Genomic DNA, 18,800 nt, shown 5'->3' on the forward strand with positions numbered 1-18,800 from the left:
ATTTATAAGGGAAAAATTAGTCGAAAGGGGAAGGGGTGGGGATCCGGTCCTCATGCGCGTGTGGTTGAAGCCTTAGGGTCTCAATTGTTCTGTGTACACACACTATCTCTCTGCGAGTCAGTGTTAACATGTTAACATGCTAATGAGAAGAAATTCATGAACTGATTACACTGTAGAGATATAGTCTGTCCGAGCACATAGTATTAAAAGATAAAAACACACCTTCAAATTTAAGGATAAACATATAGAGAAGGGTGTGTCGCACAGGAAATGCATTGATCGTGTATAGTATTTGTATGCAGCGTATATATATATAACAGGTTGTGCCGGGTGTAATGGTTGGTGAATCAGCGACAAAAGGTTTCGTCAACCGTATCACTCAAGACATTTAAACATGAAGACTGGCTCGTCTACCTCTGTAGAATACTGTGAACGGTGGTACGATAAGGCGGTGACGAGGTGTGATTAGTGGTAGAAAGTATAACGATAAAGGTGGAACCTCTAGAAATGTTAATTAATTCATGGAGAAATATTGATCGATGCTAACCAATAACTGAGTACATGAGAATGTACAGGTAGGTGGAATTTCTCAATCTCCTTTTTTCTTCAACAATTTCACCATTCTAACTTCGGGCCAACTTAAAATAAGAAAACACAAGAATAGTTCGAATAATGAGCTGTGTGATTTTATAACCTCAGGACTTTAATCTAGGTAAGTTTGTAACGGATTCTCAGTCAGTTGTAAACAAAAGAAGATACCTATTTGGATGCCATGTATTGACTATGGTAAATATAGATTGGCTTTCTCTGTAAGACGGAGTCCTTAAAACACAATCATGACATAGTTCAAACTGCTTTGAGTGATTTAGTCATTTTTAGAATATGTATAGCATCTAAAGACCACATGTAAATAATACAGGGAAGTTGTACACATGATTTTAATCCGCTTTGGAAGAGTTGGTCAATCGTGACCTAGTAGACTTTTAAATGGATTATTGGTACCATCAGTTCATGGGAATTTACATGTTTAAATTCTTGATAAAATTAAGAAATTTGAATAAAGCTATTCTGGGTTCTCCATAGTTCCTGTTGCATGGTATTTTTTTAAATTTTAAATAGACAGTATCATGTGATCTAGAATTTATTTATAAGCATAATATCCTAACATTACTCGCTCATTTCATGGTTTTTTTCCCCTTAACTTCGGTCCCCTCCTGCAACAAGGATTCAGAGAAAACTTATCAAAGGATATAAAAAAGTCGGACATTAATTTATTTCATTTTTTTCACCAAGTGGTGATAACTTTTTAATGTTTGGAGATTATACTCATAATAGTCAAGTTTATCATAACAAGTCTATCTATTTATGTCTCAGGATTCACTACAAAGTGTAACAATTGTCCTGTTTTGTAGTATCGGGGGGGGGGGGGTCTGAAACTTATCTTTTACTGTTAATTTAGTATTGAAAGCTGGTGCCCCCAACCCAACCCAACTTTTTGTTGCAGTATAGTCAAATCCTCCCATTGTAATGTATTCAAGAAATTTATCTTGTATTCCAAAAAAAAAAAAAAAAAAGAAATGTCGAAAGTTGGAACCTTTAACACCTAAGGTTATACATGTACTTTTATTGTGTTGACCAGGAAGAGGTTCTACCCCGATTTAATTACTCGACACTGTCTGATTTCTAATTTTTCATCAGGACTCTTCTGATTGATTGTAGGTTGTTTAACGTCCCATTCGAGAACTTTTCACTCATATAGAGAGGTCACCGTATGCTGGTGAAGGGCTTCAAATTTAGACATATACTCTGAACTTAGGGCTATTGAACACTGAGGATTCTTTATCGTGCAAACGCCTACCGTGACCTCGGTTTTTAAGGTCTCATCCGATGGACCTGTGACTTTCACTTCGGCGCTTGACGAAGGAACAATCACTGCCTATGTTTACGTCATAGGTTAGACGTGGCGCACCGAACGAGAATCGAACCCAGGTCTCCCGATTACGAAGCGAGCGCTGGTTCTTTTGTAATTTAAATTCGGTTTGCTGGTATATATTTATAATGTCTGTCGTGTGAGTCTCTCCTTTTATATATAGTCAAAGAAAGTATGCTTTATGTATATGGACTATTATAGGAAACAATGAACAAGTATCCTTACCAAAGTTCGACTCTTCTATTTAATAAATTTGAATTTCTGAGCATTTTATATTTATTATGTGTTACTTCACTGTGTTACTGCCATAAAAATCATATAAACTACATGTTTCAATGACTTGATAAAAATCTAAACCGAGCCACGCGTAGAGCGACATTCACCAAAAACACGTCAAAGTTATGTCGAGACTAAGTTTTATACATTACAATCTATCTGACATGTGTTTCTAATCTATTTCACCATATTAATTCTATTATTGCTGATTTCTCTGTTCAAAAGTTACAGCATTAAGAAAGTCGGTGAACATATTTCAAACATTTCTAAAGGAATAAGATGCCAGTTTCATTTTTCTGTAGTTAGATAATCTGATAGAGTATGAATTCAGCATCTCTGGTAAAAGAATTTATGTCTTTCAGTATATTTTAAATTTTTTTTCGTAATACATTTAAGTTTATTTGCTGTTGTAGGTACCTACAGAATCTTGATGAGTGCAAAGGTAAATAGATACACTTTTCTGTCATAACTTCCTATTATATTTTAATTGAGATTAGACACATGAAATCTTACACTTCATTAGTGTTCTGGTATACGCGCTTACTAGTGCTTGGGTAATAGATTCATTGACATGTGATCTGTCTATAAAGTTTGTTGTGCATGAGAATATCAATTGTTTTACACACACACAGTGTTAAGAAATGCTAACGAGGAAGCGTATCCTAAAGGCCATTTCCAAATGGGTTCTTTTTAATGTTAAGTGTCCACCCATAAATCAAAACCTTATCTTTCAGGAAGAAAAGCACAGATCAACAGAAAAAAACGTGCAAGGATAATGATAGAGTTAATTATGATCATTCGAGATTTTTATATTATGTAAAAAAAAAATCTACGCAAATATCAATCTTTCACCAAAAACTTTAAAAGAATATGGAGATTGGTATGTCGAACCCAGTAGATTTAAAATCAAGTGACAGAATGAGTGTTTGCCTGGATATTCAAGGCACCGTGTAATTCATGGACTGGAGGCTTGGAGTGGAGTTATGGAGTGGATTTTGGAGTGGAGTTTGGAGTCAATTTTTGGAGTCTGGAATTTTTTTTATACAATAATGGAAAAAAGAAGTTAAAGAAATTGCCTAGTATCAAAGTCTCATTTTTTTGGTATAAAGGTTGGCAATTCATATATAGGTGCTATGACCCAGTTAAAATTTGCGAGTTTCTGACACTGGTATTTTTCTGGTATTTGGAACTTCAGAAAATTACATCAGTAGTGAATAAACAGACATGATGCTGACAAGATAACCCTTTTTCTTTCAAAATGTTTGGAAATTATGTTGAATATAATTAATCAACCGATATGGTTTGATTGGACATTTAACAATTTCAAGAATTATTAGGTTCAGAATTGATATCAATTTATAAGAAGGCAGTTTTTCAGTATTATACACTCAACTATTCATTACCCAATATGCCTACCATGTAAAATTTCAAAAAATAATAATTAGTTTTAAATTAATTAAGTTACACACTTTATACCTCTATACACATGTATATGGTGTACTAAAAGGTCAACTTACTCCCTCACTTCCTTGCATTAAGAGCATTATAGCGACAGCCATAACAATCCCTCTCTTTTCCTTGGGTTGTCGCTCCCCCATTCTCAGAAATTTGCACCCTCACATTCTCATTCTGTTTGTATTCTCTCCTGGTGTTGTCATCTTTGCTTACTCACACTATTGCCCTTATCACTCTTTCACTGTCTCCTTTAAGATTTATACATGCTGTGGTGTTTATAGAGTATGAAAGCAATCATACCTACTATGCACCAACTAAATCAAATCATCTAATCCAGTCTGCAAATACTAACTTAAATTGTCTGGCAATAATTAATAACTCTAAAAGACAGATGCAATGTGAAATATCTTCATTTAAAATGCTGCAGACATCTGAAAACAACAAATGTTAATTCATATCACACTTCAAAAAGAAAGCAAAGTTTTATTGTTTTGTAGTGCTCAGTTTATTTTTATTAATCATTAAATAAACTGTCAGTTTTCTAATTGATAGTGAAAGCTTTGTAAGATTACATTGGCTCATAGAAATATTTCCTAATTAGTGAAAGGCCAGAATCCTCACATGCACCCAATTTCCGAGATGCTGATTAAACTGTGAACGATGACCATTTAATTTTGGTGTATGTGACTTAGTGTTGAATTAATTTAGTTCTCCACAGAACAGCATGCATGTGTTAAGATCATTGCATTCTTTCAGAGTAAGTACAGATATCATGATCCTTTAACTGGCATCATAGTGCATCCCTTTCCATATACTTCTAAATTGATAAAAGTGTGAGTCACCAATATATTGTATGCATATTACAATATCATAACATAATTTATTTTTTTAAGTAAATTTATGTGAATTGATCATCTTTTTTCAAGTCACATGTTAAGAAACTAAGTTGATGTGTGCAAATCAAAGTAAATTATATATAGAGAAAAATCATTGAATAGTCTTATTCTAATATGGATTACATGGAAGTACATATGCGTACATGGAAGTAACTATGTAAAATCAAACAACCTTGTAACAATTTTTTAACCTACATTGTTTATACACCTATGTGGTCAAAAACCTATAAAGTTTTAGCAGAAATAACAAAGATTTGACAGAAAGATAAAATTTAGTTAAGGGTTTTTTATCACCATTATCTAATTATGTGTTGAAAGCAATTGTGGTCATTATTTATGTAACAGTTAAATTTGAATAATTTAATTTTGTTTGTATTCTAGCCCCTGATTGGTTAATATCCAAAAAGGAAAACAAATTATTTCTGTATAACCTGGTTTGGTATGGGGACACACCCCCCTGACAACCAGCTGAATCATCAGTATCCATACAATCCTCTCATTTCCAGTCCTCGGGATTCATGGAAAATTCCAGATTTAATAAATGTACCTTTAACTTCAAACAATAATTCGATCTAACCACATGTAAACAAGCTGCTAGGCCTATGTATCAGTTTTTACCTCCCCTCGCTTCCCATCACTTCCGTTACTTCCGTTACTACGGTTGTATTATTGAGCGGCAAATTTGAACTAATAAAAAGCAACGAAATTTTACACCCATAGTTATTTAATGATTTTAAAATTAAATTATAAGGAATGACTCTAATTCTTGGCCAAATTATTCGAGTATAACCTGGTTTGGGTCAGTTTACGCTGTTTTATAATCCGCTTCGCGGATTATAAAGCGTAAACTGACTCAAACCAGGTTATACTCGAATAATTTGGCCAAGAATTAGAGTCATTCCTAAATTAAAACATAGAATGAACTGTCACTGTTTTAGATAACACACTAATTGACAATGAAAGTGAAATTTATACCCATGACCCAATCTGAAAGAATGTGCAGGAAATTGATGCAGCCACTGTATGTCCCACATATTCAGTTAATCAGAATCTGTCAAGAGTTATTTATACAAGAGCAGGCAGTGCGTTGTGATTATAACAGACCCATTTATTCACATCAACATGTTATTCATTAAAGTACAATATTTTGGGTTATACATTTTTGAGGAAAAAGAGTAACTTTGTAAAGTTGACCAGAAGATTAACCTGTCCAAAACAAAAAAAAAAATAATAATAAACTAATAAATATAATATCTACCTGAGATTTAGGTAATAGATAATTTGATCTACACCCGACTTCTTTAAACTATCATCATTTTAAATGAATATCTGGTTTTATCTTAACTCCTAGGACAAGCTTTCAAATATATGACTGATACTATGTCTTTCATAATATAAGTATAGATTTGGTTGTGAATAACTCTAATTGATGCAACAAAGAAATTTATAATCATTAACATTAATCATTGTAAAAGATGTCATTATCAAAAATGATATTTACAAGTAATTCAATTATAGATTAAAAAAAACAAACAAACAAACAAACAAAAAAACTGCATACTAGTAAAATCCTTCATAACATTTTTTTTTAATTATGCAGACATGTCCAAGAATGAATTCCATGTTGATATCTTCGATATCGACAATATCATGACGATATTGATCCTGATCTGTCAATTTTTTTTCAAGTTAATGTATAACATAATTATAAAAGACCAAAAGCGATGTGGATATTGATTCATTTTTGATATTAATATGTAAATAAATACAGGATGAGGGGTTGTTATTGTCAGGTTAAGGTTAGGGTAAGGTTTTAGATTAAGGTTAGGGTGAAGGTTGATAAAACATGTCTTTAACAATCATGATTCGATAAAGATACGATATCGACGATATGGACAGCAGGACAAACTTAGTATTTAGAAAGTACACAAGCACAAGTCTTGCATAAAGAAAAAAAAAAACAAGAGCAATGACAAAAATGAGTTGATATCGTCGATATCAACGATATCGATTGGAATTAAAATTTTCCTGAATGCAAAGTAAACATAGACACACATATACCATGACAACTACGGTACCAAGGGATGAGTGTACATGATTTGATATCGAAGCAATATCGTCGATATCGACACTATTAGGAAAACTTCATGAAGTGATTGAATTCAAGTTACTCACATATTAAAAAGCAACAGCATTTTTGGGGGTTGCGGGTTGGGACCATAATCCATTGAACAATTATGATCCGATATGATATCGTGACAGAAAGGAAAACTTCGAAGTAATATACATATAAGTAAAAAGAAATAATGTAGCAAACTATAAAGAAGTAATCTGTTGATATCGTAACTACATCGTGTCTTGGACATAACTCGATTCATATAGGGATATACACTACACTGTTTCAAGGAACACATGCGTCACCTTCAGTAGCAACATGGGAATATAATAAAAGTGTAGAGTTGTCATCTGATAAATTTTGTATCTTAATTTCATACGTAAATAAGACAAATCAAATTTGAAAATATTTATACCATGATTGAGCAGTTGTCAATGTAAAGATCACGCATTCATCAGTAGCTCTTATTTTTGGGTATTGCAATCAAGAATAGAAAATAACCTGGAATGCTGGAATAGATTATGGAGTATGAAACGGAAATGAGAAACCTTCCCCCCTTTACGATTTAACATAAAATAGGAAAAAAAATTATTTGTCTGTTTTTTAGCAGATTTTAAGGCGATTCAACAAGACTAACTAAATTTAGCCTTAAGAGTCACGTTAAATATTGCACTAGCTGGTGCTTGATAACAAAACTTAAACTCATTAAAAAAAAATCAGACTCCAAAATTTGACTCCAAACTCCACTCCAAACTCCACTCCATAACTCCACTCCAAGCCTCCAGTCCATGAATTACACGGTGCCGATATTCAAAACCAATTCGTCCGCGGACGCTAAAGACAAGTCTAATTCTTAAATCTTGTTGAAAAATAGGGTTCACCAAAAATAGGTACTCCAATGGAAAAAAAGCCATTCTTTTACCCACAGCTTATGAAGAGGTGTGTTTCAACCACTAATGAAATTGAAATTATTATTCAAGAGTGGTTGAGAGTGCATTAATAAAATAACTTTAAATAGTGGACGTTATTTCAGTAGTGGTTGCAACCTAGTTTTGGTTTTGAAATGCATTTTCAAACACTTGAAATAACTAAATCGGTAGTGTGCGTTCAAGTTGTTGAAACAGAAGGGTCTTCATACAAAACACAATTTTTCATTTTTATGATATAATGGCCTTGAAGTTTGACATGTAAAACGGACTGTCAACACAGAAATAACATTTTCTTTTGATTTTTTTTTTTTGGTTTATACGTTTTTATTTAAAGATACCCCCTCCCCAGTAATAAATAGGTGCCTCTCCCACTAAACTAGTGATACCTGTTTAATTAAACTATTTGCCTAATCCACAAAAATTGGTGAAAAGTTGGAAAATGTAGTTATACAGTTCAGTATAATTGTTGAAAGGTTTTAGAAATGTTTAAAAAAAATTCTCAGGACCTTGCAAAGTGTATAAATGATTGATTGTTTGTTGTTTAAATGAATATTTCAATGAAATCATGGAATAATTGATGAGATCGTTTTTCGTAGTGTATTTAATTGAAGATCTTTTTTTTTTTTTTTACTTTCTTAGGTCACCTGATCATCAGTTACTCAGGTGACAAATTGTTATTCCTTCCGGTCCGTCGTCGAACATTTTTGGCATCTTCTCTGAAACGGTCGAGACAATTTCAGGCAATTTTTTTATGTAACTTCTATAGATGAAAGCTGGCAAAATTTCTGAATGTCATAGATTCAGCCTATTGGAAAATGTGGACATGTTAGTAGTAATTTAAAAGTGTTTGCAAGAGTATTTAGAGGATAATAAGCATCTAGCCCCCCACCAAAATCATAAAATTCATGACCTTTTGGATCAGAGATTATGGCTGCTAATTTTTGAGACTATATTATGTGCTGAAGAAAGTTTTTTATTATACATAACTCCTAAACTTTCATTGACAAGGGTTATATTGACTAAAACACACATAATACTTTTAAACTCATAAAATTTTGTAAATACGTTTACATGTATTTAGCTCTTTATTGTCTTCCATATTGTGTCCCACTCCATTGTAGCTTATCCTAATAAATAAAAATAATAAGTATCGACACATGAACCAAGTGTATTAAGGTAAAAGTAATTTTTAAGTTATGTGCTTTGGAAAGCGGTTTTTATTTAATCCATTTTGATTTGTTCGCAACTAATGTTCATCGTCAATATGTAAACGGACCACTGTCATTAAGTTGCGTAACACATCGGTTTCCTTATTCTGTGACGTATGTGTCTGTTGTTTCTTTATCGCAATGGTTGCTTAAATGTTATACTTGTATCTCGAGCACAGTGGCATCCTTCATGTAACAACCCTAACCCTTCTGAAATACACGATTCATTTAGCACTGTTTGTATCAGGTTCCTGACTGACTGGCCTAGAGTATGCTCTATTGATGTGTGACATTGTCAATTATATACCTGATTTATTAAGAATGGTATGGCTATTTAGAATGTGAGAATTTGCGTTCTAACCACACTGGTGATGGCCATACACAGAAGAAAGACTCTATTATATAACTTGGATTGTTGTTCATCATTTCATATGATTTTACATAAAGACTGACTGAGAATTGAGAAGCTAGCAGCCTCTTTTTACCATTTTCAGATGAAGACTTGTATAGAGTTCGCATGTTCTTTGTGATTGCCTTGCTTTGGAGATAGTGTCCACTACGAAAGAATGAAACCAAAGAAGCTGTACATATCTCGGTATATCGAAAGTACATTCGCCGCCTTTGTGATAGGAGCATGCGTGTTCACGGTAATAACGACAATGACAGCATCTTCCAAACGCAAAACATTGCATACGAGCAGAAACCCAAATGTTTTAAGACAAGAAAGAGAATCATTTTTGTTCTCTTTATTGCGGGGAACTAAGAACACTAAACAAGAAGATATGAAAGAGCAACCACAAACAAATGATATTTACCCTGACCATACGAGAGAATGGTTTAATAGGAGTACTGCCAAAAAATTCATACCAGTAGGCCCCCATCCTAATCTCACTACACCGATCATATCTAATACTCATATATGTAACTCAACGGAAGTAGATATCTTAATTTATTTTCATAGTTTATGGAGTCATTTCGAACACCGTAGAATGCTTCGCGAGTCCTGGGCCAACAAGAACGTGTTTTCAGACATCAAAGTGAGAACAATTTTCATTCTGGGGAAACCACCAACCAAGGAGGAGCAGTTAATGATAGTGAATGAAAATTTGAATACTCGGGATATTGTGCAAGGTAATTTTGAAGATACTCAAGGAAATCTGACACTTAAAAGTATGCAAGCCATGCAATGGATAAATGACAACTGTTTACATGCCAAATACATTGTCAAAGCTGACGACGATATGTTCATTAACATCTTCGCCATGACCGAATTTCTTGTGTCCCAAATCTTTCACAAGAGTAAAGTGATTATGTGTTCACTGAAAGAGAACATGACTAGTGTTATCGTAAGAGACCGCAGCAGTAAATGGTATGTTCCGGATTATATATACAAAGGCCAAAAATATTACCCAAAATTCTGTGGTGGATTTTTTGTTCTCTTTTCTTCGGATCTCGTACCCGAGCTTTATAAATACTCATTTACGTCACCATACTTTTCCGTGGACGATGCTTATCTCTTTGGAATGTTGCTCGGACAAGTAAAAGATGTACATTATGAAGACATTGCAAGTGCGCTTACTTTGAATTTAAAGTCAGGACTCGAAGAATATAATGGGAGTGGTCCACTCCTACATGTCGGTGTCCTCGCGTGGGATGATGGGGGAATAGAGAAACTCTGGTTGGCGACCCTCTCTAAAATGACTCGCTGGACGAGGAACCATGCAAACATTGCTATGGTACAGGAGGCAATGAAGAAAGCAGCGGGACAACATTTTATATGAAATTGTTTTAATCTCTGTATTTAACAATCTTGAATGACTGAAATGTGGTGGGTTGCATGCTCTGTAAGTTGTCAGATATGTATCTTGGTTAATTGTGACTAAGGGGCACCTTTTGAAAAGTATAAATCTGGTTTTATTCGCGGTGACTTTATTTTGTCCAGAGTTTCTTCAATCAAACTTCCTATTCAGAATAAAATTTATCATTTACAATCCCTATCCGGAGCTGCCGTTTAATGATTTAGCGAAATGTTTGCTCTGTATTTAGTTATGTCGTTCATGTACCATTTAGATATCAGACAAGGTACAGAATTTTTTCAGAAATCATTTATAGAACTTAAGTAAGTTGACAACTAAGGATACCATTTTTAGCAGTGGTAATGAAGTCACATGTACATTTATGCAGACACCTCACTGCCTGTTGAAGATTGTTTAATGAATGCGAGACTGTGATGTGTTCGTTTTTCCTCATTATTAGGGATTGTTAGCTGAATGCTACTTCTTATTATATCGTGTTGAATGTTTTTGTTATACATCGTAAAGAGATACTTATACCTGTTTATTCCGAGTCTTCACAGATTTGTACACATTGTTTGTAGGTTGTTTTCTGAGACCGAATATTGTTTGTTATCTTCACCTTTTTCGTTATAACAGAATTTATTGATTATTCTCAACTAAATGTACTTAAATAATATCAAGAAAGCTTGCCTTTTTATCAGTTGGGTGTTTTTTTTTTCCTTTTTAAAAACCGTGATGATTTGATTTAAGTAAGGCATAAATGCGTATGTGCATTTCTGTAAAAAAGAAGGTACAGTAAAGGTACATGTACAGAATTTAAAAAGAATATTTTATTGAGGAGAAAATAAAAATGATCATCAACTAGATGAATAGAAATATAATCTATGTGCTTGGACAGTGTGTGGGGACTTCAATTCGAGTGAAACTTTCGCATCTGATTTACTATCTGATTTCGCATCTGATTTACTATCAATATAGTTATTCCTATAAAAAAAAAAGATTATTGAATGACAAAATTTTAAATGAGATCGAATTTCCACCATTAAAATCTATTTACTATCAAACTTTTCTTGTAAAAAATAGTGAAACCTTCATCTATTTCTAAGTGAGTTTTATGCATCTTTGTAAACATTTTTTTCTTTACTCTTTTTTCCCCTAAATAGCATTTTTATTTTAAAATTTCACATTAATATTTACACATTATCTATAATTACCATCTGCACAATGCATTTATTCACTAAGTTGATGATGACTTAGAATTTTAGTGCATATTCTCATTTTTGCAATTTTGTATGCTCAGACTCTATGTTCATTTTTAAAACCAACAAAAGCCTTAAGGGATGCAAAAGAATTAATATTGGATTGAAGAGGACTCAACCCTGGTTATCTTCACTTTTATCATTCTTTACAGCTCAGAAAAAGTATTTACATAACCAAATACAAATCATTATGCAAATACATGTATGGATATGCTGCATACATGGTTATTTTTGCCCTTTCACATATGCAAACAATTTTGCCCTATTTTTAATTCAACCATAAGAGTGAATTTAATTCGCCCATTTTAAACGAGGACGAAAGAGGCTAAAATAAAACGGAGGTGAAAATTTCCCCCACTGTGTGCACTAATACTGAAATACATCAGCCGAGCTGATTTAACATACTTAGTATTGAAATCTGTATTCAAAGAACCACAGAATATTGTTACCTATTAGTTATTTGTTACTGACTGTCCACGGAGAAATGTTGGGTTCAAGTGCATGGAAGGCAAGGCGAAGCCCATGGAAGGCGAAGCAAAAACCGAACCTGCCATTGAAACAACCCGACATATTTCTGTGGGCAGCCATCAACCCTAGTAAGTATTGTTTTGTCGATAACCAATGACAATGAGAGAGCGTCATTCTAGTCCGAGGCAAAAAAGAAAAAAAAATATTAAGCTATTTTTGACATAGAATTTATATTAGAAATCTATATTACCTAAGGTCATTTGTTTCAGTTGCTAATTTCTATTGTCGAAAACAAACCATTGGTATACTGAGTATGCCATTCCATATAAAATCGAATGCATGCTGCCAGTTTCAATAGATATCGACGTAAATCAGTCCCTTACTGAAAAAATTGGAGGTGGTAGAATTAATGGATAAATAATGAGATAGTTAGTGTTGAATAGTTTATGAAGCAGAATTCATTCAGAAACTTCTATATGAAAAGAAGATCTCTTGCTGTGGCCTTCAATTTGACGTTTACATCATGTAGATATATCGACGACGTTTTATCAATTAACAGTAAGCATTTTCATTCCTATGTTGATTTGATATATTCCTTTGAACTCGAAACAAAAGACACCACAGAGTCCGATGCATCTGTTTCATATTTGGATGTTTTACTAGAATATACATTAAAGGCAACCTAACAACAAAACTTTATGGTAAACGTGATGACCAACTTTTTCTACCGTCATCTTCCCTTATTTACATGTATGTAGCAATATAATACCAATATCGTTATCTCTTGAATGCTTATGGAGTTTATGTCTCCCAGTTGATTCAATACGCAAGAGCATGTTCTACATACTAACAATTTCTAAAAGGAGGCAAGCTATAGATAAATAAGTTGATCATAAATGGATATCAACAGTTCCGTTTAAAGTCAACATTTGGCAAATTCTATGGTCAATGCAATTTTGCTGGGTTGTATTAATTTTTTTTAAAGATAATGCTTATAAAGTGATCAAGTTAAATGTTCAAAAGGCCACAATACCGTACATATTCAGTAAATTTACGGATTTTTTTTCCGTTTGCCCGATTATGACAAGGAGCACAGGGCAGGTATGACCGCGGTCGACATGGGATGCTTACTCCTCTATGGCACCTAATCCCACATCTGATGTTTTTAATGGTCCGTGTTTGATCTGCTCCAAATTTTTATTGCTCCAATGGACTTTTGATCTTGATTACTGTTCGTTATCTTCATATTTCATTAGAGAAAACATTCCTTCCTAGGGTCGAAGGCCCGAGGAGAGGATGTTTTCTCTAAACTATTCAACACTACATGTATCTCATTATTTATCTTTCTTTAAAAAAAAATCCCCGCTTTGAACCTCAAATAAACATCGACCCATTAATATATTAAACTTTGCCCTGGTACAATATAATACAATAAGCATCTAGCCCATTCATATATCCGACAGTGACGCAATTCAAAAGCCGGACCTAACACCATTTTATTCATGAACTAGTGAGCATGAAACCGATGCTTCTTTTCGATATAATAAGCAGACATGGAATCAGATGAGGCATTTCTAAAACCCAAAGTAAATTTAGAGAGCTTCATTGGAAGACAGATAGTGACTTGAATATTTTTGACTTGGAAACAGCAAGGAAAAATCAGAATTTTGGAAAAAAGAAGTGGGACTTTTTAGCTCACCTCGACGAAGTCGAGATGAGCTTATGCTATACCCCCGGCGTCGGCGTCGGCGTCGGTGTCGGCGTCGGCGTTAGCGTCGGCGTCCCAGGTTAAAGTTTTAGGAGCAAGTCCCATTCCCAAGTAACTATAAGCCCTACCTGGACCAAACTTGCATGGATGATGCATCTAGGGATGAACACTACCACACTTGCTTCGGATGCTGGATCTGACCTAGATTTTCCAGATGAGTGACCAAGTTAAAGTTTTAGGAGCAGGTCCATTCCCAAGTAACTATAAGCCCTACCTGGACCAAACTTGCATGGATGATGCATCTAGGGATGGACACTACCACACTTGTTTCGGATGCTGGATCTGACCTAGATTTTCCAGATGAATGACCAGGTTAAAGTTTAGGAGCAAGTCCATTCCCAAGTAACTATAAGCCCTACCTGGACCAAACTTGCATGGATGATGCATCTAGGGATGGACATTACCACACTTGCTTCGGATGCTGGATCTGACCTAGATTTTCCAGATGAGTGACCAGGTTAAAGTTTTAGGAGCAAGTCCATTCCCAAGTAACTATCAGCCCTACCTGGACCAAACTTGCATGGATGATGCATCTAGGGATGGACACTACCACACTTGCTTCGGATGCTGGATCTGACCTAGATTTTCCAGATGAGTGACCAGGTTAAAGTTTTAGGAGCAGGTCCATTCCCAAGTAACTATAAGCCCTACCTGGACTAAACTTGCATGGATGATGCATCTAGGGATGGACACTACCACACTTGCTTCGGATGCTGGATCTGACCTAGATTTTCCAGATGAGTGACCAGGTTAAAGTTTTAGGAGCAGGTCCATTCCCAAGTAACTATAAGCCCTACCTGGACCAAACTTGCATGGATGATGCATCTAGGGATGGACACTACCACACTTGCTTCGGATGCTGGATCTAGTGTAGATTTTCCGGATGAGTGACCAGGTTAAAGTTTTAGGAGCAAGTCCATTCCCAAGTAACTATAAGCCCTACCTGGACCAAACTTGCATGGATGATGCATCTAGGGATGGACACTACCACACTTGCTTCGGATGCTGGATCTGACCTAGATTTTCCAGATGAGTGACCAGGTTAAAGTTTTAGGAGCAAGTCCATTCCCAAGTAACTATAAGCCCTACCTTGACCAAACTTGCATGGATGATGCATCTGGGGATGGACATGGCCACACTTAGTTCGGATGCTGGATCTGATGTAGATTTTCCAGATGTGTACCAAGTTAAAGTTTTAGGAGCAGGTCCATTCCCAAGTAACTGTAAGCCCTACCTGGACCAAACTTGCATGGATGATGCATCTAGGGATGGACACTACCACACTTGCTTCGGAAGCTGGATCTGACCTAGATTTTCCACATGTGAGACCAGGTTTAGATTTAGGAGTAGTCTCGTTCCCAAGTAACTATAAGCCCTACCTGGACCAAACTTGCATGGATGATGCATCTAGGGATGTACACTAACCAACCTGCTTCGAATGCTGGGTCTGACCTAGATTTTCCACATGAGTGAATTTTAGCCATATTTTAACCAAATTAGCATGGATGATGTATCTAGGGATGGATACTTCCAGACTTGCCTTGGATTCTGAATCTGACGTACATTTTCCAGATGAGTGACCAGGGTAATTTTTTGGAGTAGCTATATAATATTATGGCCTGTTATGATTAAACTTGCATAGATGGTGCATCTAAGGATGAAAACTTCCAGACTTGCTTTGGATGTTGGAACTGACCAAAATTTTCTTGATTACTAAACAGGTCAAAAGTTTTTTGAGCAGATCTATAATTAAATCAAACTTGCATGGATATTGATCTTGGGATGTACCCTAACTAGAAAAAAATATGATGTGAAATTTGCCTTACATGTAGATAACATTCGTCGAGGTGAGCTTCGTAATCTTTGATTACCTATGTTTTTTTTTGGAAATCTGACACTCTCTACCATCAACTCATGAGAGAGGAATGAACAACTCTGCAAGGGAGATAAGAAATCTGATTGGAATATTACGGAGTTCCACTCGGGCAATATTTTTACTGTTTAAATCGATGAAAGGAATGTCGGCGTTTCGGAGAACATACTTTTAATATTGAACGTGAAATTATTTCTTAAGATATGCAAGAAAAGCAGAGTCAAAATCTAAATGGGCAGTCAATTTATTCAAATGGTGTGTGAAGTTGGCTGGATAAGTACGGAAAAGGGGTGACCATCGAATAAGATGAGGGGATTTGCTGACAATGGACACCCGAAATAATATTCAGCAGCAGGGAGTGATGTGGTTAAAGGTTGGAAGAGAAAATGTGAAAGTATTTCTAAAAGTGATTCGTATATTTTATCTACATCGACAACGGGAAACAAATTCTGTTGAAATACAATTGGATACGTATTGGGTGTTCTTATTGTTGACAATTGTCAATAGAAATGGATACGTATTGGATATTTTCATTGGTGTTTCTTAATGTGCCAAAAATTAAATGCCAAAAAGTAATTATTATTTTTTGTATGCATTGGAAATACAATTTTTATCACGTTGTCTCTTATTTATTCATTGCTTAATCACGTGAATTTATGCACTGTTGGATATTTTAATATCCAACCGATGGGCAGTTGTGTATCTAAATATCCAACTGGTGGACAGTTGGATTTTTATATATGTCCAACTAGTACTGATTGAATAGTTAATACACGTTAACTAATAACAATGGGTGATGTCATTTTTAATTTCGTTTAGACAAATAGATTAATATGAACATTTTCTGCTACCGAATTATCTAATCCATATCCTTAATTTTGCTTGTAGGGAGAATACATTGGACCTGATGGCTTTGTTTGCTCGTCGGCTGGTTTTGATTGTGTGTGGAATGATAACAGCGATCATAATGATTGACCAGTTCCGTAACATCAGTGTGCAAAAGACTTCTCAGTTCATGGCCAAGTATCAAAGCCAGAGGTTGTACGAAACGGGTGCCAAAGACAGTGACAATATACAAAGATTGACAACAAAACAGTCTAGTTCCACAGTTCTTCCCGTCACTAAGTCTGCCAAAAAGACTAGTTACCCACTTACATTAATGTCGCCATATCTCATTAATAACCCATCTATATGTAAATCAAAGGAAAAGTTAAACTATGTAGTGATTGTTCACACATCAACAGACCACTTCAAAAGACGAAGCATCATACGTCACACGTGGGGTAACATCAATATTCTACGCAATAGGGGTTTTCGAATAGTTTTCTTTTTTGGTCTATCTAAGAATGAAAAAACACAAACAATGCTAGAAAATGAAAGTACTGTGTATGGTGATATTGTTCAGGGACATTTCGTCGACTCCTATCACAATTTAACGCATAAAGGTGTTCTCACTTATCGATGGCTGAGTGAATTTTGTTCTAATGTCGAAATGGTTGTTAAAGTTGATGACGACATGTTTGTGAATATATTCTATTTGATGGAGTATTACCTTCCAAAATATCGCAAATCAAAACGGAGCTTAATGTGTCATAACAGACCTAAGGGGACCAGCCCAATTATGCGCCAGAAAAGCAAATGGCAAGTGAAAGATGAACAATTTAAGAACATGACACATTATCCTGTTACATATTGCAATGGATATTTTGTGCTGATATCCGCAGATATTATTCGGGAACTTTATAAATCCTCATTTTTGACTCCTTTTTTCTGGGTGGACGATGTATACTTGTATGGGCTACTACCAGATAAAATTGGTAATGTTAAATTTACACAGATTGCTCATTACCTGACGCTTCAGCAGGAAACGGGTATGAAATGTTACACCGGAAACACAACGTGCAAATATGTAGCTTCGTACGCTCAGAAAAAAGGTTACATGGAATTAATGTGGTACGCTTCTTTAAAAATGTATGCAAAAATAGCCCAGAAATTCATAGCAAAAGAGCTTCTTATATCATGAAAGATGTCAGCATAGAGCTTGTTATGACAGTGTACAGGAGGTTGCATATTTCTGTAATATAAAATGAGAGGGGGTATTTATAATGATGCAATATAGAGAAATACTATTTACTCAGGTCTTTACAAATTGAAATTCTTGTACCTGTAGTCTAATTTTCTTAACTATTTACTTGGGTACTTCACATGGTTTGCATAATTATAAAGTTTTTTTTTTTTTTTTTTTTTAAAAATACTTTTCAATTTTAGCTTCATTTGTGTAAGATTTGCCATATTATATTTAATATTGATGTATACTTACCTTGTTAATAAGGTTTTAAGAGAATAAGAATTGTTTACGAGTTAATTTTGGATTCTGTTGTAATGTTGAAAAGATTGGCAGGCTGTTGTAGTCACAGAAATGAAGACACTCCAGCAACCCGACAGAATGAGAACAAGGTTGAATGATTACAGTATACATATTCAAACAGTGTAACAAGTAATTTTCGAAAGAGAAAAATAATTGACTCGCAAATAGGCCTATATTTTCTTGGCCAAAGGTATGGAAAATCTGATAATGATAATTTAAAACCTCAAATTTCAAGCTAAAAGGGGGAAAGCAAAGTTAAAGGCATTTTAGCCATGCACGTCGAGAGCTCTAGCTAAAATCTATGAATGGTGAATTGTTAAATATGTGTGTGAGGGTGAGCGTTTTCCAAAAGAGTTTAATTCAACATATCATGAGATATATATATAATCATGTTGGTAAACAAAGATTTGACGACTCTAAGAAACTGAAGTGAAATATATCATTTTAGTTTAAAAATG

The 18,800-nt window shown here is 34.7% G+C and overlaps 1 protein-coding gene across 2 annotated transcripts; it reads left to right on the forward strand.

Moving 5' to 3' along the window:
* Positions 1-420: 420 nt before the first annotated feature.
* On the forward strand, positions 421-18,329 carry LOC133173690 (beta-1,3-galactosyltransferase 1-like). Of its 2 annotated transcripts, none has more exons than XM_061308687.1 (3): positions 421-575; positions 2,620-2,648; positions 16,863-18,329. In XM_061308687.1, the coding sequence occupies exon 3, from the start codon at positions 16,882-16,884 to the stop codon at positions 17,995-17,997; it is 1,116 nt and encodes a 371-aa protein (XP_061164671.1). In that variant the 5' UTR covers positions 421-575; positions 2,620-2,648; positions 16,863-16,881; the 3' UTR covers positions 17,998-18,329. The 2 variants fall into 2 exon arrangements, with proteins under 2 accessions (XP_061164671.1, XP_061164670.1); XM_061308686.1 differs by lacking the exon at positions 16,863-18,329 and adding an exon at positions 9,305-11,041 and having other exon boundaries at positions 424-575.
* Positions 18,330-18,800: the final 471 nt, after the last annotated feature.

Source organism: Saccostrea echinata, unplaced genomic scaffold (genome assembly GCF_033153115.1).
Source record: "Saccostrea echinata isolate AGI-Se365-2 ecotype Australia unplaced genomic scaffold, CSIRO_AGI_Sech_v1 ptg000056l, whole genome shotgun sequence".
In the NCBI taxonomy this organism is placed as follows: Eukaryota; Metazoa; Mollusca; class Bivalvia; order Ostreida; family Ostreidae; genus Saccostrea; species Saccostrea echinata.